This window comes from Colletotrichum graminicola (assembly GCF_000149035.1).
Source record: "Colletotrichum graminicola M1.001 genomic scaffold supercont1.33, whole genome shotgun sequence".
NCBI classification, from domain to species: domain Eukaryota; kingdom Fungi; phylum Ascomycota; class Sordariomycetes; order Glomerellales; family Glomerellaceae; genus Colletotrichum; species Colletotrichum graminicola.
In genome coordinates this window covers 49,371-68,532 of record NW_007361037.1, presented here as the reverse complement: position 1 = coordinate 68,532, position 19,162 = coordinate 49,371, and the positions used below count along the sequence as shown (strand labels likewise).

The 19,162-nt window shown below is 44.5% G+C and overlaps 4 protein-coding genes across 4 annotated transcripts; 1 reads left to right on the top strand and 3 right to left on the bottom strand.

The window, feature by feature from the left end:
- Positions 1 to 5,715: 5,715 nt before the first annotated feature.
- On the bottom strand, positions 5,716 to 8,000 carry GLRG_07553 (carbamoyl-phosphate synthase subunit L; the record flags this gene model as incomplete). Its single annotated transcript, XM_008098368.1, has 3 exons — positions 5,716 to 5,778; positions 5,830 to 5,908; positions 5,977 to 8,000. The coding sequence occupies 3 exons, from the start codon at positions 7,998 to 8,000 to the stop codon at positions 5,716 to 5,718; spliced, it is 2,166 nt and encodes a 721-aa protein (XP_008096559.1).
- A 469-nt stretch (positions 8,001 to 8,469) lies between these two features.
- GLRG_07552 (pyridoxamine 5'-phosphate oxidase) lies at positions 8,470 to 9,345 on the top strand (the record flags this gene model as incomplete). Its single annotated transcript, XM_008098367.1, has 3 exons — positions 8,470 to 8,580; positions 8,682 to 8,856; positions 8,939 to 9,345. 3 exons carry the CDS (start codon positions 8,470 to 8,472, stop codon positions 9,343 to 9,345), a joined length of 693 nt encoding a protein of 230 aa, XP_008096558.1.
- An 881-nt stretch (positions 9,346 to 10,226) lies between these two features.
- On the bottom strand, positions 10,227 to 11,386 carry GLRG_07551 (methyltransferase domain-containing protein; the record flags this gene model as incomplete). The annotated part of the gene is made up of 2 exons (XM_008098366.1): positions 10,227 to 10,354; positions 10,417 to 11,386. 2 exons carry the CDS (start codon positions 11,384 to 11,386, stop codon positions 10,227 to 10,229), a joined length of 1,098 nt encoding a protein of 365 aa, XP_008096557.1.
- A 2,803-nt stretch (positions 11,387 to 14,189) lies between these two features.
- GLRG_07550 (glutamine synthetase) lies at positions 14,190 to 15,830 on the bottom strand (the record flags this gene model as incomplete). Its single annotated transcript, XM_008098365.1, has 4 exons — positions 14,190 to 14,220; positions 14,287 to 14,976; positions 15,031 to 15,331; positions 15,401 to 15,830. The coding sequence occupies 4 exons, from the start codon at positions 15,828 to 15,830 to the stop codon at positions 14,190 to 14,192; spliced, it is 1,452 nt and encodes a 483-aa protein (XP_008096556.1).
- Positions 15,831 to 19,162: the final 3,332 nt, after the last annotated feature.

Below are 19,162 nucleotides of genomic sequence, written 5' to 3'. Positions count from 1 at the left end.
ATAGTATATAGAATCTAGTCTCCTACCTAACTAGGTTATTATAATATCTAAAAACAGATAAATAATAAATAAAAGAGGCCTAGATTAGCTCTAGCACTTTAATTAATATTTAAAGTTATATATAAAAAAGAAATATTACTTTTTTATTATTAATAAGTATAAAAGTTACTATTCTATAGACTTTAAGCTATATTATAAGGAAAATAATATTATTACTTTTTATATACTACCTTATTTATCTTATTTACTTTAGCCTTTAGATATTAGGTGTTTTAGGCCTTTAAAGCTAGCGTATAGTTAAGAAATTAAGGATAAGATATAATAAGGTAATACCTATATTATAAAAAATAACTTCTTTTTAGTATTTTATAACGCCTTTAAGTAAGCTCTTATAAAAGTAAATATTTAAGGAGGCTTTAGAGGGGTAGGGCTTGTCCCTCTAAGTCTAGAAAGTGTACTATTAAAGCTAGATATTAAGTTACACACTCTAACACCTCTAGGATCCCTTCTAATAACACTACTAGCTTAGACTTCCTAGACACTATATAACGTAATAAAGATATCTTCTTAAGGAACTCTTATTAAGGATTACTTTATTAATTATCTAGACAGCTCCCTAATATATAGATTACTAGCTACTAAGTATATTCTTAAAGGAGCATTAGGAATTATATATAAGAATACTTTATTAAAGGCTAAGGTTAAAACCTTTTATAAGAAAAATAACCTACTTAACTAATATAGAAAGGTAAAAAAAACTTATCTAAAGTAAGGAGGGAGTCTTAGTGTAGCTAATACATAGGATATTTAGTTATAGAGAGAGGTAACAACCTAGATTAAGGAGGAAACGTATTAAAGTAGTAGTTATAGATTAAGGATAGAAACAGGTAAACAGCAGTGTAGCACCTATAAGAACGCTAGATATAATACGTAAACGTGCTAGTTTAATAAAGAAATATCTAAAGAACAGGATTCTAAGTAGTTTAAATTAATTTTATTATTTTATAGTTACTTCTTAGTTATATTTATAAGGTAGCTGTAATTAGGTAGCGTGCTTACTTGTCTAGCGCGCTTGCTTATTATATACGTTATATATATAAAAATATCCTAAAGACTAAGTAAAAAATACTAGGTTTTTAAACTACTAGAACTACTAAAAAGCTATAAGGATATTTAGAAATTACCTTTAAACCTAAAAAAGCTATTTAAAAAGGCTTATTTAGTAGAAATTAAGAAACTAATAAAAAAAGGGATCTAAAGGGTTATTTAGGCTATAGAGATAAAAATAAGGGCGTTACTACTTAAGTAGGTGTTTACTTATAAAGTAAATAAAGATAGTTTCCTTAAATATTATAAAGTAAGAATTTATATTTAAGGTAACTTATAGCTAGAAAACCTACTTTAATAAACTTATATAGTAATACTAGCTATAAGGACTTTTTATATTATAATAGTAATTATAGTATAATTTAACTTAAAAATTAGATAACTTAATATAGTTAATATATTTCTTAACACTAAGCTAAGTAAAGAGGTAGTAATATATTATTTACTAGATAGTTTCTAAATACTAAGTAAACTAGTCTAACTTATATATACTTTATATAAACTATATAATATACTACTACTTTAGTATAAGGAATTCTTAGTAAAGCTAAAAAGTCTTAATCTTTAACCTATAAATAAGGACCTATATCTTTTTACTAATTATAACTAAAAAATCTTTATTATTTTTTATATTAATAATATTTTTATACTTTACTACTAAGATAATAAAGCTATAAGAGAATAAATTATTAAGTCCTTAAAGAAGTTATATAAGATAAAGAATTAAGGACTAGCTAAATATTACCTTAGGATTTAAATTATTAGGGACTACTAAGTAAAGAAACTCTACTTAGTTCATAACTTATATATTAAAAAGGTTATAAAATAATTTAACCTTATAGAAGGTATTTTCTCCTTAACTCCTTTACTAATAATAACCTTTAAGAAGAATTAAGGATAAGTAATAAAGGAATAAGTCTATAAGTACTAAATAAAAATTAGCTTTATCCTCTTTATAGTAATAATAATCTAGCCTAATATTATATTTATATATTTAGTACTTTTATAATACCTAATAAACCTATTAAAATAGTATATAGTAATAGTAAACTAAGTAATTTACTATTTATATTTAATATACTACCTTATAATTAGCTTTAAAGACGTAAAAAGTAAAATAGCCTTTTTAATAACTAGTAACGCCTTATTTATAAATAATAAAAAGTTAAGAAAATCTTTATAAGGTTATATTTTCTTACTTTTTAGAGGCGTAATCTAGTAGAAAGCTACTTACTAAGTAACTATAACTATATTTACTACTAAAGTAGAACTTCTTAATCTTAAATCGATAGTAAAAAAAGTAATAGCACTTAAATAATTATTTTAAGACTTCTAACTAGCTATAAGAGATATATAGTAAATATACTATAATAACTAGTAAACTATTTAATTAGTTATTTAATAAAGAAAACAGCTTATAATAAGACTATAATATATAAGTATCTAGAATATATAGTTAAAATAAGAGTTTACTAAAAAAAGCTTTAATATTATATATATAGCTATAAGTAAAATACTAGCTAATAGACTTATAAAAAATCTCTTATATATAAAGTTTAAACACTTTTATTTTTTACTTAACCTAGCTAATATATATAATATTATCTTAAAATAAATAAACTAACTAGTAAGATAAATCTAAAAAGTTAATTTTATATCTAAAAACTTAGCTTAATCTAGCTAAATAAAATAAAATCTTTTCTTAAAAAGAATCCTAATAGTCTAAAATAAGAACCTTTTCTATTTATAAAACTAAACCTTAAAACTTTTCTTATATAAACTAAGACGCTAATTCTATATTATAATTAATAATCTAAAAAACTACTAGTATTCATTATAAATAGCTTTCTTAAATAAGTTAAAAAAGGCCTTAAAGCCTAAAATAAAACTAGTATTCTTATTATAAGTAGTACTAAAAAATAACTTAAAAGTAATTTTTTAAGTAGTATATATAGGACTAGCCTTCTAACTAACCTTTTACTTCTTAAGTAAAGCCTAATTCTACTTATATTTAACTTTTTATATAAAAGTAAAACCTTTATAACTAAATAAGTAAATACTTAGATTATATAGACTATAGCTAGTAAGGTTAATAGTAGTAACTATACTAGCTAACTTTAGCTTTACTTTTTACTTTTTATAAAGTATATTTATTTTTATAATTCTATTATATAAGAACTAACTTTTAAACTTAAGTTACTATATAAATTATTAGCTTTATAAGTTAAAATAAGTAAGGATTATATAAACTTATAGACGCTTTTACCTCTTTAGTATAAGTATAATATATGAAACTATTAGTAGTTTTAACTATCTTACTTAAAAAGGTAATATAAGACGTATTATTCTTAATATAACGCTTATATAACCTTTTTTTATTTATATTAATATATTTACTTTAAGAAAAGCTATAAATAACACTTTTAAGATAGCTAAAGTAAATAACCTTATAGTATAGACCTTTTTTAAGAACTAGATTACTATTAGTATTAACTATATAATATCTTTATAGTTAGTAAGGGCTACTTTTTAAAGCCTTTTTTTATTTTATACTTTTCTTCTTAAAAAAAGAATTAAACTTTTTTTTAAGACTAAGCTATATATCTAACTTATTAAACTTATTTAAATTACTATTTATATCTTTATTATTAAATAAAAAAATAAGTAAATTACTATTACTAACTAAGGTCTAGTTAGTATAAAGTATTTAAATAGTGTTAAATAACTAGGTTCTTTAATAATATAATTTCTAAAGTGTTTTTTTAAAATACTTTAGGCTTTTCTTTTTAGTAGTATAATAACCTTTTATAAACTTAAAGCTATTTAGATTAACTATTTTTATTTAAAAATTAGCTAAAGTAATAAAAGTAGTAGCTAATAGCTTAAGATCTACTTATAAGTTAGAAATAAAGTAATTACCTAATTAAAATACGTCTAGTACTTACTATATAACTTCTTTTACTAAAAAATATTATTATATACCTTAATTATAATATAAACTATAAGAGAAGTTTTACTTAAAGTAATAATTAAAGAGAGAGGCTTATTTTCCTTTTTTTTAACTTATTTATAAGTAGATTATTATCTAGACTAATAGACTAGGTTATACTTTAACTAAAGATTACTATACTAAACGTATTTATATTAGTTAAGCTAGTACTAGTAATTAATTTAGTAGCTAAATACTAGTTAGATATTACTTCTAACTATAAGTATAAATAAAAAAGTATATTAAGAGTTAAAGAACTATAGCTACTAAGTAGTTTATACTAAGGTTACTAAAGATTTATAAGCTAAAATAAATTATAAGCTATAAAGTAAATTATAAAAATAGTAAAAAAGTTAATACTAAATAACTTAAGCTATATATTAAAATACTTATCAAGTACTATAGCCTTTTTAAAGGCTATTTTTAGTTAGCTTTTTACTTATAATTTCTTAGTTAGCTTTTTACTTCTATTAGCTATCTTAGAAATAAGCTTATAACTATAAAAATAAAATAAAAAATAACTTTAAACGTATAATAAAGCTAGAATATTTACTTACTTTATTAATTAATTTATTAGTTAAAAAAAAAAAGCTAGCTAGTAAGAAATCTAAAGATATTTATTAATAAGTAAGATATTAACTTATAGTTACTTAAATAAGTAAAAATAACGCTATAAAAAAAGTAGTTAATAAAAAAAAGTAATAAGATATAATACTAAAAAAACCTTTATATAATAAAGTTATTTACTTTATTAGCTAAGTATAGCCTAATAAGGCCTTTATTAACTAATAATTACTTTAATTTCTTTTTATAATTAAAAATATTAACTTTAGGAACTAGTTATAGATATTTATTTATAACTAGGGGGGTATATTATAAAGCTAGGACAGCTTTATATAGCTAGAACTAGTAGTAGGCTCTATAGGAGTAGCATACTAACTAACAGGCCCACTTTAGGAGGACTATTTCTACCTAATTTTCTCCTTATAGTTAGACTTAGAAGAATTAACTACTTTTTCTCTAATGTAATCAGACGCTGCGGTTCATCACATAGGTTCAACCTAAAATGATGATGATAGAGCACAGTGCAACGGCATCGCATTTTACAGCCTACCTGCAGGAGAAAGGAGAAGGTATTTCGCTGTAAATTTCGTCGTCGGCGACCACGATAGGATATTTCCCATAGAACGCGTGTCCAAAGCGACCTTGCAGTCATTCATAATGGGTCATCTGCTTCTGGAGTCTACCGTCAAGAGCACCAGGAGCTACGACCTTGCGCGATGAAGAGTACTGCCTCTGGGTTTTGGGGTAGGTCTGAAGTCTCCTTTGGGCCCAGTTTTGCCTGCTTCAAAGACACAATTAACTTAAGCGGACATATGTAACTCGAATACATGCGTCGCTTGAAGGGCTTGCAATACTAGGTTGGAGAAGCTGTGAGAGTACCTCGAACAGATGGCTAACGAATGAAATGAGAATAATAGTTCACACTTGCAATGTATTGGTATGATCAGAATCGCCGAAATAAAATGCTTCTAGACGTCATAATTATACCTATACGATAGATGAACACGGGTGCGATGTCTTTAACACCCATGGATACAAAATCTGCTGGCCTCAATTCATGACTCCTCGCCAGCTTCCTCTTCAAATAGCACCAAAACAGTTCCAGCCTTACAGATATCCTGTGATATTGTTAGTGACAGACATCAATCAAGAGAGGCCTGATGACTTACGCCTTCATTATGCGCTAGCTTCTTGACTACGCCGTTTTGTGGTGACCGAATGACCGTTTCCATCTTCATGGACTCGATGCTGCATGTTTAAGTCAGTCACTTAGCACCACAATCTATCAAAAATTACGATTTTCAGCTTGTACTCACACAACCAATGGGGCTCCCTTAGCCACTGTCTGTCCCTCTTCCACTTCATTCTTCAGAATCTTGCATGGCATAGGCGCTACCACTGACGCTGTTGCCTCCCTCAAGCCAAGGGCCTTTTCGAACCAACTCGGTGGCAGAAGAGAGAGTTCTGTCTTGATTCCGTGTTGGAACACTACGATCTTCATATCTTGCTCGTTCTGCGTATTCTGGACGACTGTAGACGCGAGGCGCTCATTGGGGAAAAATGTCGTCAACGAGTTTGTTGACGACGAGTTTGCAAGGGATTTGCTGACAAGATTTTTGATCTCATGTGTCTCCTCGCCATTTCTCGTCACGCGGGCATCAAAGAGCTGGCTAGACTTTTGTGTGATACTCACCTCTACCACCTCTCCTTCTTTCTCACTGTACGAGTCAAGGACCTTGAAGACGAATTTACGCTCGCTCAACGTGCTGGCCTCACCGAACCCCAGGCTGCCCCCGTGAGGAGCATCATGGACCAGTTGAGGAGACAGCGAACCGAGAGCGGCCTGTATGAACACTTCGCTGTGGATGGGTCGCGGCTTGAAAAGCTCCTCTTTCCACTTATCGATGAAACCCGTCTCGACGTCTCCCTTGATGAAAGCGGGCGACCGACACAGGCTCTTTAAGAACTCAATGTTGGTGCTGAGGCCAACAACTTCATAGTCCCGAAGGGCCAATTCCATCCTACGAATGGCAGTCTCTCTGTCTTTACCACGAACGATCAACTTTGCAATCATGCCGTCGTAAGCCTCCGAGACAGTGTCGCCTTGGACAAATCCAGCGTCGATGCGAATATCTTTGTTAATGTGTGGCGTGGTAAGGTGAATCAACTTGCCCGAGTCAGGCATGAATCCCTTCTCGGGGCTCTCGGCATAGATACGGGCCTCGATGGCTGCTCCATGTTGCTTGATGTTATCCACGATCTCTTCCTGGGTCAATGGCAGCTTTTCACCAGCGGCGACGCGGAACTGCCACTCGACCAAATCGGTGCCCGTCACCATCTCGCTCACGGGGTGCTCGACCTGCAGACGAGTGTTCATCTCCATAAAGTAGAAATCGCCGGTGTCCTTGTCGAGGATGAACTCGACGGTACCGGCACCAACGTAGTTGACGGCCAAGGCTGCCTTTCTCGCCTTCTCCCAGAGATCAAAGCGTGTCTCATCGTCCAAGTCCGGCGCCGGCGACTCCTCAAGAATCTTCTGGTGACGCCTCTGTATGCTGCAGTCACGCTCGCCGAGAGCCACGCAGTTGCCCAGCTTGTCGGCGAAGACCTGCACCTCGACGTGGCGCGGCCGGACGATGTACTTCTCCACCAGCATCACCTCCCCACCCTCACCGAATGAGGCGCGAGCTTCGGCACGAGCACTGCGGAGCTGGGCGGCGAACTCGTCCTCCATCATGACGATGCGCATGCCCTTTCCACCACCTCCCTTGACACTCTTCAAGAGCACAGGAAACTTGATGTTTTTGGCGTGCTGCAGCAGTTGCTCCTCCCCTTGCTCAGAGCCGTGGTATCCCGGCACGCATGGTACCCCGGCAGCAGTCATAATTTCCTTGCTTCGTGCCTTGTCACCCATGTCGGCCATGGCTTGCGCTGGCGGTCCCACAAAGACGATGCCCTCCTTCTCGCACCTCTCGGCGAATTTGGAGTTCTCGGATAGGAAGCCATATCCAGGGTGAAGGGCCTGGATTCCGTGCTTCTTGGCCAGCAAGATGATGCGCTCACCGTCGAGGTAGGCTCTCGCGTCTCCCAACGCTAGGGAGTGTGGGGAACACGCGGCATGCTGGCTGGCGCTGTCGGGGTCTGTGTATAGAGTTGTCGTCCTGATGCCCAGCCTGTTGGCAGTCTTGTGGATTCGCAGAGCAATCTCGCCGCGGTTGGCGATCAACAAAGAGGTAATTGGGGTGATTTGGCTCGAGGCCGGCACGGACTGACCGGCGGCAGTGGAGAGGAGACGAGGGAGGGGTCGGACGAGCCGTTGCTTCGCCTTCATTGAACGCATGATGTCTGGAATAAAGCCGAAGGGTTAGATCGTCGTCCACTAGAATAGTCAATTGGGACTTTACACCGAGGTCGAAGAACGATTAGGGAGTGGATGATGGAGAAGAAAAGTATAGAGCTGCAACTAATCGTTAAACCGAGGTCTCGAGGAGCTGTGCTTTCGGCTTGTCACGCTCTCTCTTGTTGTGAGATGCCGTGCCGACAATAGCCGTAGCTGCGAGAAAGCCGCTGAAAGGCGACAGTGACGCCTGCCTTCAGCAGTTATAACTGATAAGATAAGGATCAGAATAGATGCAAGTGAATTACGTCATCCTACCATACCGAGCGATCCTGCCCCGCATTAGTCAGCGTAAGACACGGCCCTGTCTGCCCATCTTTCCTCTAGCCCAGCCGATCCGGGAGAGCTGGTTGGGAGAAGCTCATGATAACTGAATGATATCACCAACTCACGAGACACCGCCGAATTCGACATGGAACAACAAGTCCCCCTCAACTACCAGGCTTCGGCCGGCGATACAAACAAACAGGTCACCACGACGCTTCCTCAGGAGGTTGTTCAATGCCTAGAGAATGCCCGATTCGTAAGCTTTGCACTGTTCCCTATACTCCGTGACAACCTTCTGTCCGCGTATTATCGAGAGCTCTGTTGTGCTGACTGGGCCGACTGTCCATCGCCTAACAGCTCCATCTCGCAACATGTACCGACAACATCCCGAATGTCTCCCTCATGAATTATACCTACATACCGTCATCCAACTTCTCGTCCGGCCCAGTCATCGTCATGACCACCAATCCCGCTTCCAGAAAGACGCATAATCTTCTCTCAAATCCCAATGTCTCTCTGCTAGTTCACGACTGTAAAATACACCCTCCTCACAAAGAAATGAATAAAAAAAAAGATCAAGGAAGATGCCTTGGCTTACTGACGAGTCCGTGTAGGGTCTTCCCACCGCCCACCAACTTCCGGCCGACGTCCGTCCGGCGGCAGTCCCGGCCCTGAGCACCGTTCTAGCCTTGCTTCGCTTCTCCTGAACCTAAACACCGCTGCTGTATCTAGCATCAGCGCCACCATCAACGGCACTGCTAGTCTGGTGAATAATGGATCGGACGAAGAAAAGTTCTATCGCGAGGCACATCTCGAGAACAACACCTTTGACGAGGGTCAGAGCTTCAATCCCAGCGTTCAGGCAGAGGACGGTGGCAGAGGGTGCTTCATAGCCGGGGAAGAGGTGCGTGTTATCGTGGTAAAGATCAAGGATATCAGAATCAGTGATTGGAAGGGCGCGGTGCGGGATTACGTTCTGGCGGAGGAAACAGCTGTTCCTCAGCTTAACGGCGTACGGTAGGGCAAATTTTCAAGATGCGACTGCAATGCCGTCCGTGTGCTGTCCGTGGCAGCAATGAACAGGCTGGCGTGTGCGACTTTTCTCGACGCCACATTTTGACACACGCGATTGAAAAGGGTACCTCGTGTAAGCATCGGAACCATGTTGAAGATGCCCTAACTTGCTACGGCGCCACGTTCCATGGATGCTGAAGGCTTGCTACTCAGCTGACGCGTAAGATCTCCTGCAATCCGAAGGTATCGGGGTCAGAAAGGCCGAAGAACAAATGTATGGGCCGGAACCATATGCCCGAGAAGTGATTAACTTTTGTGCCACAATCATGGGTGTTAAGATATCTTCAACGGGCGAGTTGCATTCTCACAGCCAACGTGCGGCGTTGATAGCAAGGAGAGTGACTATTGCAACAGGCACTACTGAGTATAAAGTGAAACGGACCAGGGATTAAGGCCCTTCGAGCTGTTCTGCAGTGGGATTTGACGCTTGGTAAGCTGTGTTTTGAACTTGGACGGTCCCATTCGTTCTTCATTAGGCACTAGTCAAAGAGCACAGAGGATTGAAACTAGGCCGATTGCGACAGAAGGTGGTGGAGGGTGGCATCTCACCAAGTCAAACTGCTTGTTGAGGTTGGGGTACCGAGATGGAAAATTGGTCTTTATGACAGAGTCAGTAATTGACGGAGGGCTCGTTGATGATAGCTTCACAGAACTTGAGATTATGAGACTTGTTTACTTTTGTTGCATGTTCTGATGGTCTAGGGGTCTGTCATGCAAAAAAGCGAATTGCTTTGACATCACCTCACTGCATTGGTTTCTTGGCTGTTACAAACGACCTAGTTGGTGTTAGTTGTCGGTTTCAAATGGTGGGTTAGCCCTGTAGAGAACTCACACTTTGCCATATAACTCGTTTGTCATGTCGCGTGTCTCTTTGTGGACTCTCTGCAAGAGATCTCGGATACCCTTCTCATCCCAGCCGCCTTTGGCAAACACAGCCAGCGAGTAGTTCTCCAGGCCTGTCGACAGTTAGGAGGCAAAGCCCAATTATACAGCAATGAGAATAGAGAGATAACCGTACCGTATTCCAGCATTTGAGCGAACTGGCCCCCTTTCCTAACCATCTTCTCGTCATGACCTACGGCTTGTATGGGCACCAGGTCCGACCAACGTCCCACCTTTTCGAAACCGACGTCTGTCAGAATGGCGGGGATCTTCGGTATAGGATCAAAGTCAACCCCTGCGACGGCCGCCATCTCTGCAAACCGCACCTCGAACTCACGACACGCCGTCATCATGCTGGAGTCTTTCTCCTCCTCCGTCGGCGCGGTGGGCTCATCGCTGCTGTTGCCAACAAGGTCAAAGAACCTCGTTCTCACCTCGGAGAACTCAATCTGCCCGCCAGGCTTCAAGTGCTCGTAAGTCTGCTGGAACAATGCCCTCCAGTCCGGCACGCCGCCGCCAACGAGATTCCGCACGTGTACGAAATCGAGACTGCCCCTTTCCCGGGCCCAGTCGTTGGTGACGTCTTCCACTTCAAAGACGACATTGGGCGGGACCGTCGTGGGCAGCAGTGCGGCGGAGATGTCGATGCCCATGATCTTGGCCAAGGGGTACTGCTCGCCCATTTCGACGGCCCAGTTGCCCGTACCCGTGCCGATGTCGAGGATGCTAAGGGGCTGGTCCTTGGGAAGCTTTGTCGCAGTCAGGCTGCCTTCGAGGCATAGCTTGAATAGTTGGTGTTGAATTTCCAAGCGTGCACGCTCAGATTCGTCGTTGGGCATGAGGAGGCGACCAGATCCGTGGTACGTGTGACCGTAGGCGCGGATGGGAGGTAGCTCGTCGACCGAGACAGAGCTGAAGTCTGATCCAGCGTCCGAGGCATCACCGTCATGGTCACGGTCCACCGCTTTCGCCTCGGTTGCTCGAGAGTGTCTCCTCCGGTCCTTGTGGTCTCCCCGGTCCCTCGTTACACCGGTCCTATCGGTCCTCCGTCGACCACTATCGCCAACGCCCGGGTTTCCGGTCGCGGCATCAACGTCTTCGCCCATGAAGAAATACCCTCCGATATTTCTAGATTGAGGATGGCGCGATATCCTCTTTACCTATCAATCAGTTGGTGGTTTCCCTTTGATGGATCCGTCTTCGTCGTGTCTCGGTACCGCTTCGCCCCTTTTCGTATCTTGACCTCTTGCAGTGTTGCTACATACGGAGCAGTGCGCTCCACAGGGGCCGTCTCTGCACTGTGGCTCTCCAAGTGGAGGGCGAGTCTTGGGCTTGCTACACGCGATGCTGCTTGATGAAAAACAAAAAAAGCCACCCAGAATCACTTAAAAAAGCAACAGGAAAAAAACCATAACTATGAGATACCACCGCCTCTATATGCAAAAGGGGGGGGTTGCGTACGAATAACGTTGAAGATTTGGAAAACGGTTGGACAAGCGTTATGTACCCAAGCCCTTCCAGAAATCGACGATGGACCGAATGTGAGCCACCAAAAAACTATGACAAGGAGAGCCAGTTGGCTTATTCGGCGTGGACAAAGGACGTTGGCAGGCCAAAGGGGGCCAGGCATACGCAATGCAACAAGACCGGACGGGAAAGGTTAATTTGACTTGAACCGGGGAGGGGGACTGAAGAGGAAATTTGATTTTTCCGCGGGAACCGGGGACTGCATCTGGATGGAACCTCTATGTCTTGTGCCTTTTGTTGCTGGCCCTGCCGAGAGAATCTGCCACTCCAGGCCAGAGCACTTGTCTGCAGGCAAAATAAAGACGAGCATGGGGTGCGGTCGACGGTAGATGGTGCCGGCTGTGAATGGGCCTTTGAGAACGTGGATCATGCCGGCCGGGCCCATTTAAAAACATGACGAACTTGAGAAGAAAAATAGGTAACGAGGTCGAGACTCCTCTCTGCCCCTCCCCCCCAGAAAAGATCTGCTCGTGTAGGGAAGGCCTGGCGCTTGTTGCAGGGCAGGATGGGAGAAACAAACAGGGTTAGCCATGTTGGCGAGGTATTCGAACACAAAGCAAGGCGAGGCAACGGCTCCATCATAGGACAAGCAAAGAAGAACTGTCACTACGTGGAATCGAAGAACGGACGATCAGTAATCGTGTTCCAGTATCTCACAATCACTCTACTCCTGTGTGGCGCCCTGCGACTAACAACAGCCTCATTACAAGCCGGGGGTTGGTCATCGCGACTTGAATATATAAATCCTCTCTCGGAAATTGTCTTTCCTCTCTCTGTCTTCTCCGTCCCCCTTCTCTCCCGCACTCAAATGACACATGTGTGCCATGTTCCTTTCTTTCGTTGTCAGCCATGGATTTGAGTGCTACCCTGCTCCAACCGCCTAGGGCTAACCAGAGGCTAGCTCAACCTGGTATACACTTCACCGCGTCATTCTCTTTTCTCTGGTCACATTGATTTGTCACCTCAACATATGTCTCAACGGCCGGAATAGTGCCCCGACGTTTAAGTGTCAATCTCTTTTGGCGGGATGTAACTTTTGGTCAGCAGCACGCACGCGTTCCCCTGGAGAACTATGTTCTTGGCATGAAGGAATGGTTTGAAGGGAAGATTTCCATGTAGCCCTCTCCTGGGACTTTCAATCATCAGCCATGCCTTTATGAGTACCTCACTTAGCATACGCGACTATATTCCTCTGTGACTTATGTAGGAATGCTCTCCCAGCATAGTAGACAAACCACGATGAGGAGTGTACTGCTGTGACTGCGTTCTTTGAAGAAGAATAAGGTGGTACGCATCGACCGCCACAAAGTGCATCTATCGGTGGCTGCTCCCGCGCTCCCTGATGGACAACCGATAGACCACGGCAGGGCATGGGAGCCCCAACACTCCCAGGGTGCCACGCTATGTTTGCTTGTCAAATGGAGCTAGTGGCGTGGCACTCGTGTTTAACCCTGGTCCCGCAGCGAACTGACGCCCGCCGTTTTTGCTTCCGAAGAATCAGCCCGGCACATGGAATGGGAACTGACGAGATGAAATACTGGCTCAGACTGCCTGCCTTTGGCCCAAAAGCCTCGGCCACATTATTCGAGAAAAGGCTTATTGACCCGTTCACAAATCTGGGATAAGAGGGTCTCGTCGAGCGATCATGACGGATTCCGAGCTCAGCTTCCGTCGTCCATCGGTCGTCTGCCCCCCCCTTTCTTGCAGCGCCTTGGAAAGGTACATGTAGCCAACGAGACCAACGCAAATGAGGCTCTCTTGACTCACGTCTCCAGTTGTTACTGGCATTCTTCACCGACATACTTGCAAGCCTTAGTCTTGGCCATGATGGGCCAATCGAAGGAACATGGTCAATCACAGAAGCCAATGAGGTCGCTGCGCCCATCCCGGCCTGGTACAAGCAAGAAGCGCATTTTCATCACAAGCTCCCGGCGCTCAACGCTAGGATTGGATCAATAGATTCGTTCACGCACATGGGACCTGCAACCGCGTCCTCCGATCATAAGAGGCGCATCGAATACAACCAATGAAGCTTGTCGCCAGCATTGTCGCATGCCGCCCGTCAAAAACCTTGCTACATTTTCTCCTGCACCGGGCAGAAACAAATGACATGACGGTGTTACATATATCGGCACTTTGGTATTTGGAGGGTATCTAAATAAATACGATAACTCGGGACGGGGCTGGGTTGGCACATGCGCATAGCCGGAATGTGGTAAGGTTCTTGACTCAAGAGACCCATCGTTTTCGTGACGGGGTTGTTCCCGGGCTGCATCACGCAGGCGGCCCGACACCGTCTTCCCCGGAGGAGCCCGGCATCCGATGAGAATACTCAGTATCCAGGCAACGATAGAAGGGATAAGTCGCCCAAACCCCCGGCCTTCAGACCGTCTCAATATATCGCTTGACCTCCCTACGCAGGATACATGTTAGCACTTTCATTTTACCCTCTGGCAAGGGGCTTAATGTTGATACGCACCAGTCCGTCACAGCTTCATCCCAAAGCCGGATCTCATGATCTCTTGTTCCACTAAAGTGGTCGACAAAATCATCTCCAAAAACTTCTCTAGCGATACTCTCCTTCCGCTTGAACCGATCATTTGCTTCGCGCAGACTCTTTGCGAGCCTGATACCCTTATCATTGCTACCGCCGACATCTTGGCCCTTGCCCAAAGGCGGGACGGGAATTTCCAGCTTCTTCTCAACGCCTCGCCAGCCAAGAGCAAGGATTGCTGCCAGCACAAAAGACGGATTTGTGTCAGCGCCGGGAACGCGGACCTCGAAACGGGTTGCGCCTGGTTTCGATGTAGGAGGGGCAATGAGGCGAATTGATGCGGCCCTATGCTCCAAGCCCCACGAGACCGTCACGGGTGCCCAGAAGTTCTCAACCAGACGTTTGTACGAGTTCACCGTAGGAGCCAGTAGAGGCATAACATCAGGGAGACCCTCGAGAAGGCCAGCCAAGAAATGACGGCCCATGTCTGAAAGTCCAGCAACATCCGGGTAAGGCGGGTTCTCGTCCTTCGTCTCCCGCGCAAAGAGGTTCTTGCCCTCCTTGTCGACGATGGAAACGTGCATGTGACCGCTGTTTCCAGGCAAGCCTTGCTTTGGTTTGGCCATGAAGCAAGGGGTGATGCCATATTTTGTTGCGACCGACTTGACAACGTACCTGCAAACGGCAACGGTTAGCTCGGCAGAGGCGGCCGTGATCCGGCCAACTTACTTGAACAAGCTAGCCCTGTCGGCCATCTGTTGAATCTCTCCAAACTCGAGGGCCGCCTCGAAGACACCTGGGCCACTCTCGGTGTGCCAGCCCTCAATGTCACACTTGAACTGCGAGCATGTCTCAAAGATGTCATAAAAGTAGTCGTTGTTATGAACGGTCCTTGTTAAGCTGTAACCAAACATACCCTCGGTAAGGGATGGCAAAGCTTGTGGGGGGTTCTCTTGCAAATATCCGGCCGTGGAGCTCGTGGCTTCGGAAGAGCGAGCAGGTGCCTTGAACTGGTAGAACTCGTACTCGGCTGGGGATAGAAAGCGCCATTAGCTTCGTTCATTGCGAGGGCATTCGATTGATGTCCTGGTAAGCTCACCTCCGGCCATGGCACCGTAGCCCTTCGTCTGTAACTTTTCCAAGGCTGTTTTCAACAATCCGCGAGGGCACACGCAGATGGGCTTCTGGGTATCCGGATCATAGAAGCTGACCAAGAAGAAGGGCACGTTGTTCTCCCACGGAATGCGACGAAAGCTAGAGAGATCGGGAATGGCCATTAGATCATGATAGCCGTTGTCGGCGTTGCTGATCTTGAGTTCCTTGATGTATGTCATGTCATGCATGTCCCATCCGAAGATTACGGAACAGAAGCCAAAACCAGACTTGGCGACTGACAGGAATTTGCTCTTAGACACGAGCTTGCCGCGCAACATGCCATCGACGTCGATGCCGGCCAGCTTTACCTTGGTATCATCCTTGAGAAGCTCCGGGAGCGACTCGACGGTAATAGTCTCGTTGGACGGGGCCATGGCGGGAAACGGGGGCTGTCAATTGACTTTGAACGGCGGCGGTTTGGACGAAAGCTCGTGGTTTGAGGTGTGGTCGCAAAGCGTAGCGTGCAACGGGGAAGCACGAGATTGATCTCTGGTTTTCTTCTTCTTCTTCTTCCTCTCTCCTACAGCTCGGAGGATGTTGAGAAAGGATGGGAAAGAAGAAGATAAGGGTTTGTTCAAGAAGGGCAAGGAGTTGGCGGGGTGTTTGAGGAGAGGAGAGGAAGAGAGAGAGATAGAGAGAGAGAGAGAGAGAGAGAGAGCGCGCGCGCGTGTGAGCAAAGCAATACGAGACAAGAAGCCGAACTAGAACAGATCGTGGGGCTTGGACATTGCACGGCGGGGGAAACACTGGAGCTCAGAGGGAAGGAATGCGGAGAGAGACGGACATTAGGTACCTACCTAGGTAGTGTACAGCAGTATCCGTATGGCAGCCCACCCCGGAATGTGTCCAGCCCGGCTCAGTTTCTTATCACCTACTGTGTACGTAGGTAGGCTAGCCTACCTAGTATTGCCGTCCTGAGGCGAAGTGGCTCTAGCTTGATTTCAAGGAAACCCCTCGTGCGTACAGCGAGCTGGATGCGGGAGCGCCGATAAGGGAGCGCGCGGCCAATGGAATGGTGCGATCTGAGAAGTTTGGCCATCTGGAGTGACGCGCTGGATGACATCTAGCCGGAGGCGGCGAAGCGAGTTTGCTGGGGAATGAACGCATGACTTGAGTAACTCAGTACCCAGGTACCTTGAAGTGAACAGGATACGGTAGGTAGGTAGGGCGTGTACACCATATTCGTGTGTCTCTCTCGAGCTTTCTTGCAATCGTAGCCCCTCCTCTTCCCCCCCTCCCCCCCTTCGATTTTGGAACTGACAACTGTCGCATGTTGGTCACCGGCCATTGGCTGCATTGGTAGGAAAGCTGTACGGATATTGGTTGCTCTTTCCTGCCCACCTACGCAAGTATTGGTTCATCCTTTCTCTTGGGGAGGGGGGGGGGGTAGAGCGGGTCATCACGACCTCTGCCACGGCAGTCGCCCATACCTAGTTCCGATAGGGTCTAAGCCTCGGTAGGTCAGGGTACGTATCTCAGTCTCACCGTGGACAGGATGCTGGGGTTGGTTGAGGCAAATGCAACAATTGGGTTGTCTTGATAACCACCCGTGAATTGCAGAGGCTACCTAGCACCCATCATCGTGTGACCTTCCCAGCCTTTGAGTACCTAATGAGGACGTAGTGCACCATTAGAATGTCTTGTCCATGTTGCCTCCTTGCCACATTTGTCGTCGTTTCCATGTGTCTACTTCACTCTCTTTTCCTCTTCGACGTCCCTCATCGATGTCCATCACCATCCGCCACGGCTGTAGTGCCGACTGCGATTCTCGAAATGTTCCCGTACTCGTACTGTGTCACCGCCATGTTCGGATCCTCCACGACGATATAGCCGGCGGAGGGGGTGTAATATCATCCTGATCCTACGAGGTTCATGATGGGAATTGCCCTCTTGACCCCTTGTCGCGTGCAATATGTTTACTGATGGTACCTCCAGCTAGTCTGCCATGTCGCAACAAGCGCGGCACATATCTTGCATTGTCATGCATGCTCATATTCATCCCCATTTTAGTCTTCCTTGCCGCGCTTTTGCACTCGCTTGTAAACCCTCTTTGCCGCTGGTGTCTCCTCAACTGGCGTTGACATTGCAGCCGCCCCTCATCGACTCGGGGGCCCTTCGGCGCGGTCCCGGACCGCGGTGCGCATTAATGTGTATTACAATCCACGAATGACGAGTTTACGAATCGTAATGGATCGTCCAGTCCGTCCGGTCCGTCCGGACTCGAACACCACATGCTCGTTTCCCATTCACCGTCGCCTGCCCATGACGATGGGAACCAAGCGGGGGTGGAGGGGCTCGAGCAGACCGCTTCGGATTGTGGTGTCCAACCTTTTGTAGTGTACGGCTCTTCTTTACCACTGCAATTCGGCTGCTCACTTTGGCACTTTCGGCAATGTCACACGCAGTCTTTGTTTAACCCTGCTTGCTTTCCATTGCCCCATCCCGGCGTGCGAGGTTAGGTACCTGACAGGATTCTTAGTGGCGACTTTTGTCTGGTCAATTGAGCAAATCCGAGTTTTGTCGCTTTCTGCCTTTGCCGCACTGCATGCACTTCCTAGCCCAAAGTCTTTGCCGCTCGCAATTCGCTGCCATTGGACTGTCACCGCTCTATCAATCAGGCTGTTATCCTGGCAGCTCTTTGCGCAAAACCATGCACAAAGGGTCTTGCCGACTGGCCACAGTCAACGTCCATCGAGGCTGATTTCTCTATATTTGGAAATGACAAGCTGTTGCCAGTCATGCGCCCATGGGTGCCCGGCTCAACCCTCCGTCTCATAGTGGTGCCTCGCCCCCCTTGGCAGATGTATTACGGAGGGGTTGGCTCCTGATCTTGGGCCTCCATCATGTCACAGCCAGACCCCGCTGATAAGAGATAAACGGGACATCGGACGTGCGCCCGTCGACGCGTTTATGTGCTGTCTTGGGAATCACCCCCTACCTTACCGAGTACACACAGGCGATGTAGCTACAGCGGTTCTGGACCGCCCAGTATAGTTAAGCCGCCGGAAATAGACCCCACGACGATCAGTTATTCATCCCGATTTCAAAGGACGTTCTGGAGTTTTGTCATGTATACGGAGGCAGCAAGGCCGGAGAGCTTGCTTGCCTAACCCCACACGGCTCTGGCTGCCTGCACCTCGTCCACCCCTTGTCGCATATCTGAGCGAGATGGTGTTCCCGATACGCCGTTGTCGGATCTACCTTCCCAGTACAAGGCTCGAGCAGCTGGCTAATCGTGAGCTAGGAAGGGGGCTGGATAGCCATCCCGACCTGATGTGTTCGTACCGCGCTTGCGCGCTTTGTATCCAGTGCCTACTCCGTGTATGCGAATGCCTCTTCCCATGAGTAGCCCATCAAGTTGGTCCTAGTCCTTGGGGAAGTGGCCGCCAGGGCGGCAAGACGAGGCCTGAACCCCGGATTTCCTTGACTCATCTCCTATCTGACGACAGTCTTCTGTCTCTCTTCGGCTCCATTCTGCTAAACAAGCCCCGTCTTTGGCCATTGCCTTTCTGATTCTTTAAACCCGTCGTCTCCGTCGTGCTGTCGTATCCTTCTCCTCCCCTCCTTCCTTCTCCCACCAACAACTCGACTAGACAAACTTGACGCTTCCCCGACTACCCCCGCGACCCCCAAATTCGTCCGTTCGCCACATCGCGGTTCACCACAAACCAAGAATTGCGATTCTACATCATAACTCGTGCAACAC